The 19,508-nt window shown below is 38.6% G+C and overlaps 1 protein-coding gene across 4 annotated transcripts in view; it reads right to left on the minus strand.

Moving 5' to 3' along the window:
- The window catches only part of CDK19 (cyclin dependent kinase 19), a 187,550-nt gene that overhangs the window by 26,847 nt on the left and 141,195 nt on the right, over positions 1-19,508 (minus strand). For all 4 annotated transcript variants that reach the window (XM_004461208.4, XM_004461209.4, XM_023589590.3 and 1 more), the window contains 2 exons: positions 11,065-11,122; positions 3,654-3,785 (listed from right to left, as the gene is read on the minus strand). In XM_004461208.4, the coding sequence (XP_004461265.1) occupies positions 3,654-3,785; positions 11,065-11,122 (190 nt within the window). The remainder of the gene's footprint in view (positions 1-3,653; positions 3,786-11,064; positions 11,123-19,508) is intronic.

Raw genomic sequence — 19,508 nt, forward strand, 5'->3', positions numbered from 1 at the left:
CTTCAACAGCCATTTTTCATTACATTACTTGCCATCTTAAGAGGCCATAAAACAAATATAATTTAGTCATTCTTAATGATATAGCAGGGTCATCATAATGATAAATATCTATCACTAAAGAGGAGTGTAATAATACTTTTAAGTATCTACTTCTTAATTCTTACCAACCCCCCATGTTCCCACCTCATATTAACTGTCACTCTTGCCCCTGATATGGATGCCTCTGACAGTCTCATTTTTCTTCCTGCTGGCTGTCTCTACTCTGCAGTTGACTGGGACTATGATGGACTCTCTAATATGCTGCCAGTCACACTGATTTCTGGTTTGTCTTCAAAGAATGGGGAAAAGCATCTAGATTTCCCTGTGAATTGCTAAGAAAAGGAATCTCAGTGTAGCAAGTAGGGTTACACTCTAGGGTTTCCTGACTCTTATCAGTTCTAATTTTAAATGGTCATCTGGTTCCTGCACCACCTACACCTACACTTCAATGCTCTTACTCTGTCAACTACTTGTTTCAGTACACACACACTACCTGAGATGTTACTCCATAAATGTCTACTGATAGCACATTATCATCTCTCTTTTTCTATGCTCTAAATAGAAATAACTCATTTCTGACATGGACCAGGTATGGAGAGAATGACAATGTAATGTGATACACACTGCTATGAATATGAATATATTTCAAGCCCAAAGAGAACAGATTTGGGGATTATTCTTTTTCTATGTTTTCACTCTTCTCCTAACTTCTATCCACAGTGGTTAATTGGAACTTAACTAAAATTAGAAATTGGTGATTGTTTTTATCCAGTGTTAAATCTCATTTATTTACAAGCAGTGAACCCTATTGAAAATGATGAACTAAAGTTAATAGTACAATTATAAAAAGGCTCTTTCATGAATTGTAACAGAAGTACCACCCTAACGCAAGGTATTAATAATAGAGTGGTATATGGAAACGCTGCATGATTTTTCAGTAAACTAACAACTTCTCTAACAAAAATAATTAAATAATAAATTTTTAAAAATCTGGGGAGTGATTTTAGCTTAGTTGGCTGAGTGCCAAGATCCCAGGTTCAATCCCCAGTACCTCCTAAAAAAAAATTCTTAAAAACTCTCATTTACTGAGCAACTAAGTTGCAACCTAGTTAAAATTTCTGTTCCTTATGCTGAAGAATTATGAAATATAGTTGGTTTTCAATTCATACACAAAAACCTTTCTGCCCAAATAAATCATATCTATTTTCCTTTCAACACTAAAGCACTTAATCAGAGAATATTCATAAAACTGTGCTTTTCAAAAGCTCTAGGGGGAGCTGAGGTGTCTCAGGCAACTGGGTGCCTCTCTTCCACATGGGAGGTCCTGGGTTCAGTTCCTGGTGCCTCCTGAAGAGACCTCCAGCAGACATAGAGAGCACACAGCAAATGGACACGGAGAGCAAACAGTGAGTGCAGAACAATGGGGGGTGGGGTGGGGAGGATAAATAAAATAAATCTTTAAAAAAAAGCTCTAGGACCACTCATAACAGAATTACCTAAGGGTGCATGTTTAAAATGGGCCTTATACTCAGGACTTATACTAGAATGGGAATTCTTTTTTTTTAAGGATTGAACCCAGGACATGGGAAGCAGGCGTTCATCCACTGAACTACCTTGGCTCCCCAGTGAGAGTTGGTTTTTTCGTTTGTTTGTTTTTAGGAGGTACCGGGATCAAAACCAGGACCTCATACATGGGAGGCAGACACTCAACCACTTGAGCTACATCTGTTCCCTGAGGTATTTCTTTTAACAGAAGGTTTTAGCTGAATTTGTCTTTTCTTAACGGAAATCTCCCTTTTAGCTAGAGACTGTACCAGTGTTTAGTGAGAGCCCAAGGCATAGAGATTTACGCTATCACACCCTCTACACCCTGCCCCTTGCCCTGGGATATTGCACCACCGATGTCTAGGGTACCATCTGTTACTTGCAACTAACATTCCCCCTTTCCCTGGCTTATTTTCAGTCTCTTCCTATCCTCTGTTGCTTTCAGAGATTGTCTATGGGATTTTACTGTTATCAATAGTGGGGAAGACTAAAAGGCTCAAAAATACAGCCTCACAGTAAAAAGCCACTTATTGAAATGTAAATAGAATGAGGCTATTTCCTACTTTAATGAAGAGGTAACAGTTCTAATAAATGGCAGGATAAAAAGCTCTCATTGTTCTTAGAGCCACTCAGTTCCTTCCATTTGTGTTTGGTAGTTCTCCTTTCTTCACCCTTCACCCACAACTGCCACTGTCCATTGCTGATAACATGCCCTTGGCAGCCTTTGATCTGTTATCATACTAGTGGCTCAGCTGTGGGGTGGGGGGCGGTCTAAGGTCAGTCTCACATTCCTGTACTGTCAAACACAAACTGGTTTTCCTCACAGTTCTGAGGGTATTTAGAGGCTTTTTCAGTAATTTAACGAAATTGTTCAACAATATATATAAAAGTATTTACAATATTCCGGCACTGTGCAAGAGTCTCAGTCCCTGGACAAAGTAAAAGTGTGTTCTAGGTGCCTAAATTTTGCAGAAATCTAACGACCTGATAAAGGAGAACATTATTTTAATTTTTGTTTGCCTGTTTTACCCTTGAACAGGTTAATCATCACAATCTTTCCAAGTATAAGAACTTCTCCTTCCTTAGTTTCTTTGGATGCCATCATTTTTTTTCATAAGCTTGTATAATAAAAAAAGGATTGTGCTTATTTGTCTATTTCTAGTAATTTTATACTTTTAGTGCCTTTATTAAATAGAACCCAACAAAAGAAGCTAAATGTAGTCAAAACTGATATTAAACTAATACCAGTAAACAGAATACTCAGCAAAAAGAAAATTTTAAAGAAACACACTTAGCAAAATTAGGTACTTTACAGATACTGTTGACTCTCCCTAGCCTTTTACCCCCTTTAAGGAAATCTCTAGACTTGAGAAGGGTCCTCTCCTCCTGATTTCCTCAATTCGCAGCTGGGCCCCCTGAGAATTTCACAATGACCAGGTAGCAAAATCTCTGAAGCCTCTGTTCTTGTGGCGTAAATCCTACAGAGAGTATATTTATAACAGGTTTTCTTACTCGGTTTTTCTGTTGATTAGATGGCAAGATGCTGAGCACCACTAATTTACCAAGACTCAACCTATTTCCTACTTTAATGAAGAGGTAACAGTTCTAATAAATGGCAGGATAAAAAGACTAGTCATATTGTTTCTTGTTTAGGAAAGGATGCAACTGACAAACTTTTTCCTAAATAGAAGAGGCCTTCTCCAACACCACACTATTTCTGTTTTTCTTCTTGCAAAGAAAAGAATTCTAAACCTCTTTTCAGCTATTCCGATCAATAGCTAGGTAAGGGCAAAATAAAATTCGTAGGATATTATTTCCAAAGCAACTCAACAGGACAGAATCAGATACCTCTTTTCTCTGAAAGAATATGCTTTCTTCTTCTGAAAGAACCATGTTCTTTTGTATAATTAGAAATCCAAATCTACCAGAACATAAAGTCTCAGAATATAGAAACAGGGCTTTCATAAAGAGACATGAAGTAGTTTTTTGCCAAGTGGCTTAGTTATTATATCATTTGGCATTTATGACAGTATGGTGCCAACACAGTAAATCATTTTAAACTAACTTACCAATGGCCTTTGTATAATGCCTTGCACCAAGCAAAAGTTCTGGAGCCCGATACCAGAACGTCACCACTACTGGATCCAAATCTGCTAAAGGCTTTAGAGGAGAATTGAATAATCTGGCAAAACCCATGTCAGCTAAAAAATAAAATAAATTAATGTAAAACTCAGCTTGGCATGATATTAGAACCATGTAGTCATACAAATTTGACAATAGCTATTAATCTTTAAAACAGGTTCTTAACCTTTTTTGTTACACGGACCCCTTACTAAGTCCACGCTATACTGTGTATTATTTAATAAATATATCACACCCACACCAACATGCCCCCACAATACTGTTTTTGAATTTCAATCCAAGCTCATGGACCACTGGTTAAGAACTCCCGCTTTAAAGCAACCCTTGTCTCCGTGCCTCCTTAACCAGGGGTCTGCACCAAGCACTGGTGAAGAACAGTTCATTTCTCTTTAGTAGCTGCCTTTTGAGATAGATATTATTATAGTACCTATTTTACTGATGAAGGAAATGAGGCTTAAAGATACTCTGACTTACCAAGGGTCATAGAGCTAGTAATACAAAGTTAGAATTAGAATCCAGGTCTGATCGGATTCTATTTTTTAAAAAAATCCTTAAATGCTTTAAAAATCTAAAATAGTCTAAATGTCTCCATGATTAATTATGATTTCTGTATTCCTAGTCACCTAAAGCCTGACCACATCTTAGTTCAGTGTGTGCTGGAGCCAGGTCCCATGCCAAGAGCCGATGGGGCACTTCTTTTCCCCACTCTGCATTCAGGGACATCATGTTGATGGCTTGAAACTGGCTGTGGTAGGAATATTGACCTCATGGAAAACAGCAAATGCTACCAATTGGGGCTCCCCTTCACCCCCAGAAAGCCAGTTATTGAACATTTACAGGTACATCACTGTTAGTAACATGTTTCCTTAGTAACATGTATAGAATACATGAGATCATGTTATAATTTAGCATCTAACAAAAGCCTATACCAAAGCTAACTGATTTAAACATTACAGTATTAAAAGAGTAACAAAAAGGAATCTGTTACTGTAAGTCCTGGAGATGATCTAATTTTCTGAAGACTTCATAAATACCTTATATCTACCAAGCACTTTCTAGTTAACAAATAGTTTTCACAAACATGTATCACCTCATTTAATCCTCATAAGAACACTGTTTTAGTATTTTGCTCCCCATTACTGAGATGAAGACTCTAATGCCCAAAGCAGTTAAAAGTTAGAGATGCTAGCACTTAAACAGAAACCATGTTATCATTTAGGATCTGCATTCTTAACCATGGATCTGGCATATAATAAATTATAAATATAATAATTGCAAGTCACAAAGGCAAAGTCACAAGAAAGATAAACCTCTCTAATTTGAAATATACAGGGCATATTTTTATTGTATAAGGGGCCCCAATGCACATATAGCACATAAAAATTTCAACCTCAAAGCATCTTTTAATCTAAAACTAATATGCTGTAATACAATACACATTAAAATTTTAACTTACAGTGATTTTATTTCTTTAGAGTTTGAATAATTTATAAGACATTCTAAGAATACTTTAGAATAGCCAGGTCTTTAAAATAAAGGTGTCCATTCTGTATAGGGTGATGGAAAAATTTTTGTAATGGATGGTGATGATGGCAGCATAAGACAACACTGTGAATGTGATTAACACCTCTGAATTGTATACTTGATAGTGGTTAAAATGTGAGATGTTATGTTGTAAATATGCTACCACAATAAAAATTTTTTAAAATAAATTAAAAAAAAAAAAAGCTGTCCAAGGAAGCCTATGTGACTGCTATTCTTAACTAAATTTCCCTGTAGCAGATATTCAAAATCATTGCACCAAGATTGCATCTACTTTAAAGCATTGCTTTATATATTTGATACAGATTACTGTTGATGGTAAAGAAATATGATGGAATGTTGTTTCATCCATTAAAAAACACTTTACTTTCAAATAAAGGTTTCTAAAGCCAGTACTTCTCCCCCTATTATCTATCTCCTTAGTTTATTCTAGGCCCCATCTATTCACTGTCACATGAAATCAAGGCCATGAGGAAGCAATAAATATTCTTAAAAGCAATTCCTGGGTGACTCAAGCTGTTGAGTGCCTGCTTTCCACATGGGAGATCCTGAATTGGTAACCACTGCCTCCTAAAAAGACAAAAACAACAAGCAAACAAACGAAAAAACCAACTCAGGGGAGCTGATGTGCCTCAGTGGTTGAGAGCCAGCTTCCCAAATACGAGGTCCTGGGTTCAATCCCTGGCCTGGTACCTCAAAAAAAAAAAAAAAAAAGTTCTGTCTACTTTATGAACTTTGAAAGAGTTTCAAACCATTTTTCAAATGATTACAAATTAGAAAAAGGTAACTAGCCTAAACATTACTAACAGTTGTTTTCCTAAAATTAGATATGAGTGAAACTGTTTAATTCAATGAATAGGGATAGTAAAGTTCTGGTATGGGTGCTAAGCAGGCAGTATCAAAAGACAGAAAAGCAGCAGAAGACATTGCCTAACCACCAAGATGCTTATAAGAAGGCAAGATACAAAATAAATGGAGTTGATGAAATAAAAAGGGGATGAGTTCTACAAGAATAAAGGAATGTTTCTACTGGTTTCTACTAGATTCTAAGTTCCTTTGGGGGCAAGGGTCTCTGTGTCCTCGATGTTTTTTTTTCTGGAACAATATTTAATAAATATCTGTAGAAGTGGACTAAATTGAAAATGGAACTTAAGCTGATTCTTGAAAGATAAATCATGTTAATAGTAAAAAAGAAGGCAACAGACATTTTAGGGAAGGTATGGGAGAAGGGTTGCTGGACTCCGATACAAAAGGGCATAGTATGTTTTTCCACTCAACTTTGGTTTTCTTGTAAGGCAAAAAAAGACATGTATTAAAGTATAAGCATTGGTATTAATGTTATTACTTTTAAAAAAAAAGAACATGGGGCCAATTACACATGGCTCAAGTGATAGAGCATCCACCGACCACATGGGAGGTTCAGTGTTTAAACCCAGGGCCTCCTGGCCCATGTGGTGAGCTGGCACATGCACAGTTCTGTTGCACGCAAGGTGTGCCATGCCATGCAGGGGTATCCACCATGTAGGGGAGCCCCACGCACAAGAAATGCGCCCGGCGTTGAGCCACCCCGTGCAAAAAAAGCACAGCCTGCCTAGGAGTGGCGCCACACACAGAGAGAGCTGACACAACAAAAAAAGACAGATTTCCTGGTGCCACCAAGAATGCAAGAGGACACAGAACAACACACAGAGAATGGACACAGAGAGCAGATTTGGTGGGAAGGGGGGGGAGAGAAAAAGAATAAAATGAATCTTTAAAAAAAAAGAATGTAGAGAGCAGATGCAGTTCAAGCTGTTGAGCAACTGCTTCTCACATGGGAGGTGCCTCCTAAAAACAAAACAAACAAAACAAAAAGCAAACAGATGAGAAAACCAATTCAGGGGAGCTGATGTGGCTCAGTGGTTGAGTGCTGACTTCCCACAGACAAGATCCCAGGTTCAATCCCCTGCCCTGGTACCTTAAAAAAAAAAAAAAAGAATGTGCTATTAAAACAATTTAATTAACTAGATTGGTTGTTCACTAGACCTTTGTCATTAGTCATTATTTACTTTTATCCCTGATTTTATCCTTAATCTTTAGGATATTACAATCTTAAAACTATTAACGGTAGGGTAATCCAATGGCCTGGCTAGAGTAGAGTTTATGTTGAAGAGCAGAAGAAACAGTGGGGAATAGTAAGGAGATCGCACAAAGTCTATGTGATCAAGATAAATGTGGTGACTGGTACAAACAAAGGAAATGATGAATTTGGCTTGGGACAATGGAGGATAGAGGCCAGCAGAGCATCAAATCGGAGATAAGGACTTCAGCTAGGATGAGAGAGTAGCCTCTGAGGTCTAGATCTCCAAATCATCTGTGTAGCATTAAGATTTTGAGGCCGTAAGAATTTATCAGTACCCTAAAGATGTCATTGTGGATGAGGCCATGTGCCAAGCTAGTGCCTAGAGTATCTGGAAACAAGAGGCTAATAGGAATAAGAAGAAATGACAAGGAAGTGGATTTGGGTCAACTGATAGAGCATCTGCCTACCATATGGGAGGTCCAGGGTTTAAACCGAAGGCCTCCTGACCCGTGTGATGAGCTGGCCCATGCACAGTGCTGATGTGCACAAGGAGAGCCCTGCCACAAGGGGTGTCCCCTGTGTAGGGGAGCCCCATGTGCAAGGAGTGCACCCTGCAAGGAGAGCCACCCCGTGTGAAAAAAGCACAGCCTGCCCAAGAGTAGTGCCGCACACATGGAGAGCTGATGCAGCAAGATGACCCAACAAAAAGAGACACAGATTCCTGGTGCTGCTGACAAGAATGCAAGTGGACACAGAAGAACATACTAGGAATGGAGAGCAGACAATGGGTGGGGGGGGGGGGGGTAAGGAAGAGAAATAAATAAAAAATAAATCTCAAAAAAAAAAAAAGAAATGACTAATGAAATTCAGAAGTAACAGCAAGAGTGGCAGTAAGAATAATGGAGAAGACAGTCTCAAGGCAAGTTGGTAAGAAGAATAAATGGTTTAAGGCAATAAAGAATGGAGACTAAATACCCAAACAAAGGCCTCTTGACCTGGTGAGAGAGAAGTTCGACAGGTATGTGCTGTTAGAGGGCAAGAGGGGATGAAATTAGATGCTGGAAGTTCTGGAAGTATAGGAACAAGAGGGTAAATATGAAATACAGCAAATGCGAAAGAAGATAATATGGGTAGGAGCAGGTTTATTTTCAAGCTGGGAAGAGGACTATGAATATTTAAAGGTGAAGAGCAACTTGAGAGGGGTAGAATGGAAATACTGTAATATGAGGAGCTCAAGTATAGTGGGAAGATACTTACAAGTCAGGAACCCCATGAGTAAATAGGGCTCAGGAAAGGAAGATTCACTTGTTCTCTGAGAACATCTCTAAGACTGAGATGCAGAGAGGAGACTGGTGGTCAATGCAGTTACAGCCAGGCCTACTTTTGTTATCACTAGACAGAGACTTGGAATTCTAGTCTTACCTTTGAAAGGCTGAGTAAGTTACAAGCTCTCTAAATTGGGCTTCCTATCAGTAATATCTATCTTGGGGGAGCACTGTGTAAAATAAATGAGGAAAAAAATCACAAATCACACTGCATAATAAATTGTTTTACTATCCCTCTCACAGAGAAGAGCCATCCTTTATCTTCTTTCACTAGTGTCTGTGGCAAAAAGTATGTACTCAAAAAAACGCCTATAAAAAAAGCATGCGAAAGAGAAACAGAAGCAGGAGCTAGGAAGAGTGGTGGAAGGGAAGCGGAGGAAAATAGGACAAAATTAATATCAATAAATTTTTGAATGAGTGAGAACTTCAGTAAATTCAGAGTAGAGGCTTAAACAAGGGGAAGCTGGTTTTAAACAGCTTCTTCAGGGACTAGGCTAGAGAATTAGGTGAAGTAAAAACCAAGCAAATGGGGAGTGGATGTGGCTCAAGCAGTGAGCCCCCACCTCTCACATGGAAGGTCCCAGGTTCAGTTCCCAGTGCCTCCTGAAGTAAGAGCAGACAACAAGCAATGAGCAAAAAAAAAAAAAACAAACCCAAGCAAACACACAAGGGAGCCTTCTGCGGAGGGCGCGGTTGGGAATCCTATTAAAAAACTAAGAAGCAGGGCAGGCTAGGTCAAAGTAAGACAGCTTGAATTCATAGTAGGTGAAGTTAGCACAATTTTGTATCACTTTAGCATGGTATATTCTAATAGCAAAGAGAGCTGGCTGATGAAACAATATTTATTTACAAATCCTTCTAAAGTCACTGAACATTCAACCCTCTAAAATCACTGAACATTCAATAAATGTAATTTCTATTAAAAAAAAAGCAATTTCTATAAAAAGCAGTTAGAATTAAGCATTTCTTAGCTCATTTTCTCCCCACATAGATGGCAGGTATAAACTTATGCTGCTATCTGTTAAAATCTTCAGAGTTGCACAGGAAAAAAAATTTTTTTAAAGAAGGTACCAACATGGGAAGCAGGCACTCAATCAGTCCACTCCCCAATGACAGTTGGTTTTTTTGTTCATTTGTTTTGTTTTCATGTTTTAGGAGGTACCAGGGATTGAACCCGGGACCTCATACATGAGAAGTAGGCACTCAACCACTTGAATTAAATCTGCTCCCCAAAGGAAATTTTAATAAACAGATATGACCCCTGCCAGTCCCTTAAAATAAGAAAGACAAGGGATGATTTCTATTGTCTTGAAATGCTCTAAATGAAATGCTTCTCATTTTGAAAAGCAATGTCGAAACCTGGCACAGGACATGCAGGCCTGAGGGAAGGGAGTACCAGGAGGGTCTATATGTTAGGTCATACTGGAGAGAGATGTAGTCAAGGAAGGGAACATTTGGCAAAGATGAGACAAAAGTAAGATTTATGGGATTATGTTTAGGGTGACATGCAGGGCAGTGGTGGTGGCATAAACACATGCTTGAAATATGATATGGGAAGGAATGTTTTTGTGGGCTTGCTTATTAATTCCCATGATACTGTAACTAAGAGTTAAGAATTAACAAATAATTATGATTACTAAATCATTATATAGATGCCTTTATATTATAAAATAGCCAAAGGTTAATAAGTGAAATTACTGAACCTGGCTAGACTTAGCCTAGATTTTCTATTGTGATGGGCATTCGAAACAGTTCTCACCCATTTATAGTTACCCTAGACTTAGCCTGACCATTGTATATGCTTACTATTATGGTTATTCCAAATGACCTTGGCCTTGTTTATGGTTATTCCAAAACTAGGCTCACCCATGTGTGTACTTACTATTGTGAAGGTAACCACTCCACCCTCCTCTGTTTAATATCAATATGAAAAATCTTGTAACTGATCCCAGATAGTTGTGACTCACCCTGGTTTGGTACTCACCCCCATCCTTTTTATCCCCTTAATGTTTATTAATACAGGAAACCATGCCAGCTCCACCCCAATTATTTATTAGCATCCTAATTTTATAAAATATCAAAATTAACACAGTTCCAGGAGGCAGTTTTGGGGGCCACTGACCTTTGCTTGTGTAAACAGATAAACTATTTCTAAATGTCTCAGAAATTGGTCTTTAAAGTGGATCAGGAAGAAAAGAACCTGCTTTGCTCAGTATCAATACTCCAGCTGAGAACCACAGAATCTTATTTCAGGAATAAACCTGAGGGGTTATAACTATCTCTATTTCCCAACATCTTTTCTAGAAGTATTGTGAGGAAGTAATTTTAAAATTAACTACTTAAATAAGGGAAACCGTCTTTGCAGTCACTTCAGTGTTTTAATAAATTATCTTAGGAGTAATTACCTACCTATTTTGACTCTCCCCCTCTCAGGACCTTCTCCCATTACTAGGATATTTGCTGGTTTCTAGAAATAAAAATAGAGCATTCAAATTACTATGTTTATTCTTTTGACATGCTCTACAATGATTAAAAGAAGAATTCTTGTAATATGAATTTATCACTTTCATATTTTCATCAAAACTATAACCAAATATTAAGTACCCTCTATGTAGTTAAAGCATTTGACATACTGAAAGTTAACACTAACTTTATATAAACATTGTTGCTACGGAATTATACCTTTCAAAATTATATCATACAAATAATTACAGAGTAATTAAAGCTACTATTTCTATTCATTCCATAGAAGAAACTAATAGTAATTTTAATAATAATAAACAACCCTGCACGAATTATAAACTGTCTGCTTATTGCACACAACAAAGAATTTATGTGGTTGAAAATTTTTATATAAAATTTCAAACCACAACATAATTACCTTCATTTAAGTGGAGCAATGGAATATTCCCCACTAAATATTTTTTAATTATGATAAGGAAACATGACCAATATTCCATAGAACCCATTAAAATTCATACATCTTTTAAGCTATAGTGCATGCAAAAGTGATAAATTGTAAATATAAAATCCAAGACTAATCTAGAGCTATATAAAGAAAAGAATAGGCTGCAAATATATCTACCATCTTTTTTTTTTTAAAGGTTTATTTTTTTATTTATTTCTCTCCCCTTCCCTCCTGTTGTCTGTTCTCTTAGTCCATTTTCTGTGTGTTCTTCTGTGTCCACCTGCATTCTTGTCAGGCAGCACTGGGAATCTGTGTCTCTTTTGGTTGCGTCATCTTGCTGTGTCAGCTCTCCATGTGTGCGGCACCACTCCTGGGTGGGCTGTGCTTTTTTTGCACAGGGTGGCTCTCCTTGCAGGGTACATTCCTTGCGCATGGGGGACCCCTACCTGGGGGGCATCCCTGCGTGGCAGGGCACTCCTTGCATGCAGCAGCACTGCGTAAGGACCAGCTCACCTCACAGGCCAGGAGGCACTGGGTATTGAACCCTGGACCTTCCATATAGTAGGTGGACACTCTATCAGTTGAGACACATCCGCTTCCCAATCCACCATCTTTTAAGTCCCCCTCATTTGTAGACATTTGAATGCAGACATTTTTTAAATTTTGTTTTGATTTTGTTTTCCTTTTTTGGGTAAGTCAGTGCTTACATTTACGAGCAGTAAATGCTTTGGAGAGAAAACTTGTGTTTTTCACTTATCGACTCGTTTATTCAATCAATGAGTATATTTTATTGTCTTCTAGGCACTAAGAGAAAAACAAAAGTAAACAAAGTGCTTAACCTCCAGAACCTCATATATGGGAAGCAGGTGCTCAATCACTTGAGCTATATCTGTTCCCCTAATTTGCTTTTTGTTTTTTACTTAATTTTATTATTATGGGGACTTTTTTTGAACTTGGCACAAAACTTGAAAGGTACAAAAGTTTCTATACAGTGAAAAGTCTTCTTGCTGCCACCAATTAATTTGCTTTTAAAAATTTATCTATGAAAACAACAAGCAAAAAAAAAAGTTCAAAAGAAGATATGATTAACCAGGAATTCCATTGTTAATGGCAGTGTTCACAGTGGGGAAGAGAGGGAGGTTGTCCATGAGTCAGATCCTGAAGAATGAGTATGAACTAGCACCGCAGAGAAGAAGGGCAAGGTCACGACAGGATGTGGAAAGGGCTATGACTGTGGTATGTGAAGGAGAGAGAGAGAGAAGTCTGACTTGACAGAAATGAGAGGACTCTTGTTGGGGGTAGTAGAATGAACCTAGACTCAGTTTGGTCTTCAAAGCCAAGGGAAGTAATCTGACCTTGATATTAAGGCAGTGATTACAGGAGAGGGGGAGACAAGGGAACTGAGTGATGTGATAAAGGTTTTATCTAATGCGTTGTAAACTGAAATGGAGAGGAAGATATGGAGCTGAGAGACAGTTTAAAGAAGCAATTAACAAGACTTTGTGACTGGCTGGTCAAAAGATTAAGAAAGTGGGCGATAAAGATGTCACCAAGGTTTTGAATTTATATGACTGGCAGAAGGGTGGTGCCTTTTATGGTAATAGAGAAGTTATGACAGGCACTGCTCTGGGATTGGAAGACAATGCAAAGAGGGAGATGATATACTGAGTTTGGGTAATGTGAGATGTCTAAGAGAATAGGAAAATTTGGATATGAAAGCTATTGTCACTAGAGTGTGATAACTAAAGACATAAGACAGTATTAGTTCATCATAGCACAAAGAGATAGCCGTCAGGCAAAAGCTAAACCTGCAAAATTCAAGTTTTGACAACTATTTATCAAAGATCTATCATATATAAAACATTGTACTGGAAACTTTCAGGGAACAAAGAGAATAAAACATGAATACCCTGACTTTAAGTAGCTTAAAATCTAGTAGAAAAAGAAAGACAGCTTTTTAGAACGTAAGGCAGATTACAAAAAATAGCAGCAAAGCAGCAAAATAAAATGCTAGGAATGAGTGCTTCTTTTCAGTGAACTTCAGAACAGTCTTCATAAAGGAGATGACTTTGATGATTTTAAGAATGACTAAGAATTTGGTAAGCAAATTCTTACTTATGAATTTTCAGGCTCACAGAGTCATATAGATAAGGACATAGTCATATACAAATAAAAACAGCATATTAGAAGAGCCCACAAGTATTCTGATGTGATTAGAGTAAAGGATATTCAGCATATAAATAAGACTGGGAAACTTTTTGGAGTAAAATGTCACATAAAGGAGACAGGAATTTATTCTATAGGAATAAATATCTATAGGAATAAAACTGAGATGAGGTGGTAACATAATGAGCTTTATATGAAGAATGCATTAGAAAGGATATATGGACCACAAAAGAGAGACAGAGAGACCAGTTGGCAGTGGACTACAAGAGTCCAGGGAAAAGTAAAGGGCCCTAACTTGTGACAATGGTTATGGAGGACTATATAACAATATTTCAATATAAAAGTTCAAACTTAGCTTGAGTGGATTAGATGTTTAGATGCTGAAGACACAGCAGTAAACAGAACTTGCAGAAAATCCTTGCCGCCCTCCTGGAGCTTACATTTTAGTGAGAAGAATGCTATTTGGGTCTTTTTATGTCTTATACCATTTTGTCCTTCAATTCTTCCATCAATACCTACTGTTGTTTACATTTCATTTTTTGTATTGTACCATTTTGAGTCTCTTCTCATTTCTTTCAGTATATATTTTTCTTATATTTTCTTTGTGGGACATACATTTAATGTCCTAAATATATAACAATCATGTTTTATTTGATAGTATACACAAACACTATTTCTATGCCCTTCTGTCCCCCAACCTTTTTTTTGAGTACTTGTTACAGATTACAACTTTATATGTTAAATGTACAAAATCACAGATTTTATTGGTTTGGGTTTTAAAACCTGTAAAACATAAAAAGTAGAGTCAAAAACACAATGCAATTATACTGGAATTTTTAATTTCCCATACGGTTACCTTTGCCATAAGTCTTTCTTTATGTCACTTTGATCCACTGTCTAGTGTTTTTTCCTTTCAGTCTGGAGAACTCTCTTTAGTATTGCTTGTAGGACAGGTCTAGTAGTGATAAACTCCCTCAGCTTCTGTTTATCTGGAAATGTATGAATCTCTCCCTCATTTTCGGAAGAATACCTTTAATACAAAATTACTGACTGGCAATTTTTTTTCAACACTTCAAATATTTTGTTACTCTGCCTTCTTGCCTGCATGGTTTCTGATGAGAAATCAGTAATCTTTTTTTTTTTTAAAAAAAGATTTTTAAAATTTCTCTCTCCCCACACTCTTGTTGTTTGCACTTGCTATGTCTGTTCATCTTTGTTTCTTTTAGGAGGCACCAGGAACCAAATCTAGGGCCCTTGATGTGGGAAGGAGGTGCCTAATAGCTTAAGTCACCTCCACTCCCTGCTTTGTTGTATCTCACGTTATGTTTTTCCTCTTATGTCTCTCGTTGGGTCATCTTGCCGCGTCAGCTCACTGCACCTGCCCATTGAGCCAGCTCACTGTCCTGCTCATCCTCTTTAGGAGGCACCAGGCACCTCTGCTCCCTGCTTTGTTATGTCTCTCATTATGTTTTTCTTCTTGTGTCTCTTGCTGTGTCAGCTTGCTGCACCTGCCGATTGTGCCAGTTTGCTGTCTTTTTTAGGAGGCACCGAAAACCAAATCATGAACCTCCCATGTGGTAGGCAGGAGCCCAATAGCTTGAGCCACATCCACTTCCTAGTACTTAATCTTATTGGGACTCCCTTGAGTATGACACATTGCTTTTCTCCTGCAGCTTACAGAACTCTCTCCTTATCCTCAGCTTTCTACAGTTTGACTATGTGTCTGGGCTTTGTTCTCTTTGAGTTTATCCTGTTTAGGATTTGCTGGGCTTCTTGAACATGTATATTCATATCTTCCATTAAATTTGGGAAATTTTCTGCCATTATTTCTTTGAATATTTCTTTTGTCCTTTTCTCTCTTCCTTCTCCTTCTGGGGTTCCCATAATGAGTATTTTGGTATGCTTGATGGTGTCACACAGGTTTCTTAGGCTCTGTTTGCTCTTGTTAATTCTTTTTTTTTTCCCCTTTCTGCTCGTCAGCCTGCCATTTCAATTGTCTTGTCTTTGAGATCATTGATTCTTTTTTTTTGCAAGAGCCAATCTGCTGTTGAAACACTCTAGGGAATTTTTCATTTCAGTTATTATGGCCTTCAATTCTAGTAATTTTGTTTCACTCCTTTTAAAAATTTCTGTCTCTTCATTGAGATTGTCATATTGTTCATTCAGGCTTATCTGAGCTTGCATGGAGCCTGCCTTCTTGTCCTGGGCTTGTGCTTGTTTGTGGACCTTATGAATTCCCTAGTTTACAGGAATTCAAATGCCCCCTCTACTCTCTATGAAATATTTTCACCCTTTTTTTGGTACCCTATTGTATGAGGTAATACATTGCCCCCAGGCAATTTTAATTCTTATAACAGCTTTCTTTCTTTTTTTTTTAGATTTATTTTATTTATTTATTTCTCTCCCCTTCCCCCCCACCCCGGTTGTCTGTTCTCTGTGTCTATTTGCTGTGTCTTCTTCTTTGTCCGCTTCTGTTGTCAGCGGCACACGAATCTGTGTTTCTTTTTGTTGTGTCATCTTGTTGTGTCAGCTCTCTGTGTGTGCAGCACCATTCCTGGGCAGGCTGCACTTTCTTTTGTGCTGGGCAGCTCTCCTTGCGGGGCGCAATCCTTGCACGAAGGGCTCCCCTACGCGGGCACGGCACTCCTTGTGCACATCAGCACTGCGCATGGGCCAGCTCCACACGGGTCAAGGAGGCCCGGGGTTTGAGCCGTGGACCTCCCATGTGGTAAACGGACGCCCTAACCACTGGGTCAAGTCCGCCACCTCTTATACTAGCTTTCACACTGTCTTGAAAGTTTCTTCTGCCTGCAGGCTAAGTTCTGGGAAGGCAATCCGCAGACAAATTTCCTGATTCAGTCTTTCAGGCTTACTTATATCAGACAGTTTAGAACCAAGCATACAGGCACCCAGCATGCACAAAGGGATTACTCTGCTCCCTCCAGAATAGGCCAGGAACCATAGTGGGAACGCAGGCTGGCTCTACCCTGCTCTGGTAAGGGTAGAGAAGAGCTTGCAAGGGTGCCACACACTCTGCCTACTGTTTTTTTTGGTTTGTTTTTTGAGGTACCAGAGCCAGGGATTGAACCCAAGATCTCGTATGTGGGAAGCCAGTGCTCAACCACTGAGCCACATTTGCTCCCGCTACTGTTTTTCAAGTTCGCATTTTCTTGATTTGGCCCTTGCCTGTCACGGAAACCCTTTAATTCTTTTCCAGAGTTTTGAGGAAGATGGCAGTTTTTGCTAGCTTTCAAAGATTCTGTGTATGAACAGCACCCTGGAGTGTCTTACATCACCATGTTAGTCAACCAAAACCAAGTAATAGTCTTAAGTGTTTACTGTATTATTATGACTTGCAACTTACATAAATGTTCCAAATGTTCTTTTGTATGTATCATATACTATATTAAAATAATAAAGACCCAAATGCACAAGGAATAGGGATAGGTACTAGTGGAGGTGAGGTGGGAGGATATGTCAAGCATTATTTTAAATTCCTGAGAAAAAGTCTCCTTGAGAAGGTCACATTTAAGATAAGCCCTGAAGAAAGCCAGGTGAAGATCTAAGTGGAAAAGAACTCCAGGAAGAAGCAGAAAAAAGAGTAAGGTGAAAGGCTTGCGGGAACAACAGGTAAGGAAGAACAGAGTGGTGAAGTGGTGGCAGGACCAGAGGGAAGGCAACTCAAAGAGGGACTGCTTGCTATTTCACATGGGTCTACTTTGGGTGAAAGTTATGTTAGTATCAGAACTGGATAGGTTCTTAAGCACAGTCTGCCCTGTACTCTGAGTGTTGATGAGGGCTACTGCAAGTTTTGCAGAAGGGCAAAGTAATGGAGCAGTTAGGAAAACTGTGGTGATCTAGTGGGCTGCATACTGAAGAAAGAGCAGAGGGCAGTGTGGCTAGTCAACGTGGGAGGGGGAAAGTAGTGGGAGAAGCAGAGGGGTTAAGGCAAAGGTTGGGGAATGGGGTGCTGATCATGCAGAATCTTATAGGAACTTGGAGAGACTTTTAGGATTTCCATGACTAGAACTAGCATCATTTTGGTATATTATTTTTTTGCTGCATAACATATATAGATTTTGGTATTCTTGATATCTGATTGCGGGGCTTAGAGAAACTTATTTTCTACTACATTATTTATTTTTATAATGTTCTGTTTTATATATTTTGGTGTTGTTTATCCAGTAAAATAAATACAATAAAAAATAAATGATGCTGAGGAGAATAAAGGAAGGTAAGGCTATTAAGTACTTACTGTATTATTATGAATTTAAAAAGAGCAATGAAAGAGCCTTGAAGGACTACCAAAGGTAGGAAAACCTAAGGCGCACAGGGCACTAGAAGCCAAGTGAATTTAAAAAGGAAGAGGTGGTCATCAGGTACAACAGAATAAAAACTGAGAGGCAATTGGATTGGACAACTACGCCACTGGTGACAGAGAAAAAGATTATTTCTGTGCATTCACAGAAGCCAGTAAGTGAAGCCCAGATAAGTTGAAACAAGGTCAAGACAGGTGAAGAGTATACTTTTTTGCGGGTTTTTTTGTTTTGTTTTTTATTTTATTTATTTCTCTCCCCTTCCCTTCCCCTCACTGTCTGCTCTGTGTCCATTCGCTGTGTGTTCTTCTGTGTCTGCTCACATTCTTGTCAAGCAGCACCAGGAATCTGTGTCTCTTTTTGTTGTGTCACTTTGCTGTGTTAGCTGTGTGTGTGGTGCCACACCTGGGTAGGCTGCACTTTTTTCATGCAGGGCGGCTCTCCTTGCGGGGCACACTCCTTGCAGGGGAGCACCCCTACATGGCATGGCACTCCTTGAGCATGGCAGCACTGCGCATGGGCCAGCTCACCCCACGGGCCAGGAGGCCCTGGGTATGGAAACCTGGACCTCCTATATGGCAGGCGGATGCTCTATCAATTGAGCCACATCCGCTTCCCAAGAGTACACTTTTGAAGGCCTTAGTGATAATGGAATCTCTAGGATGTAATAATTGAAATTGTAATATTATCAAATAAACTGTCTTACATATCAGTTGTTACATTATTTCTAACACCTAATTTTTAAGCTTAAATCCTTGCAAAATAAAGACAGATAAAAGCACAGTATGACATATGGGAGCAAAAGTTGATTCACATAAAAAATGAAAACAGATTATGAGCTGCTGAATGGGAGAAATGTAGGAAACTGGTTTTAGATCACTGCTAGGCAACTCTTGTTGGAAATTCTTGCAGTCATGCTATATTGAAACAGAGAACATGAGCACCAGAATGGAAAAAAGATACTAAGAGAGAAAAAAAAGGAGCTAGTTACATTGAAATTCATAGAGAATACCTCTGATGGAACATACTTGAAGCCTAATAAAGTTGTATGTGTGGGGTCACCATGTCGAGCCTGAGACAAGGGCAGAGGCAGTGACATGGTTTAGGGGAGCAGTGGCCTAAAAACTCTTTTGTACAGTCTGAGAAAGAAACCCAGAGCTTGGTCAGTATTCACAAGGAACGGCTTTGTAGCCAAGTTAAGACCCAGAATTGCAGAAGCAGTCATATTTTTAAATGTATATCTCTTAACTGGGATTTACTGGTCCCTTTCAGAACAAGTAAATAAATATTAAGATCACAAGATACTTGATGTTTTAAAATAATAATAACAACAACAAAGTAACAATATAATCACCACACAATGCTTTTAAGTTCTTACAGCATTTTCACATCCATCATTTAATTTTCATGTCTGGAAATTCCCAGGGTCTGCAAGGGGATGAGGTAAGTCTCAGAGCAAGTTC

This window comes from Dasypus novemcinctus, chromosome 11 (assembly GCF_030445035.2).
Source record: "Dasypus novemcinctus isolate mDasNov1 chromosome 11, mDasNov1.1.hap2, whole genome shotgun sequence".
Taxonomy (NCBI): domain Eukaryota; kingdom Metazoa; phylum Chordata; class Mammalia; order Cingulata; family Dasypodidae; genus Dasypus; species Dasypus novemcinctus.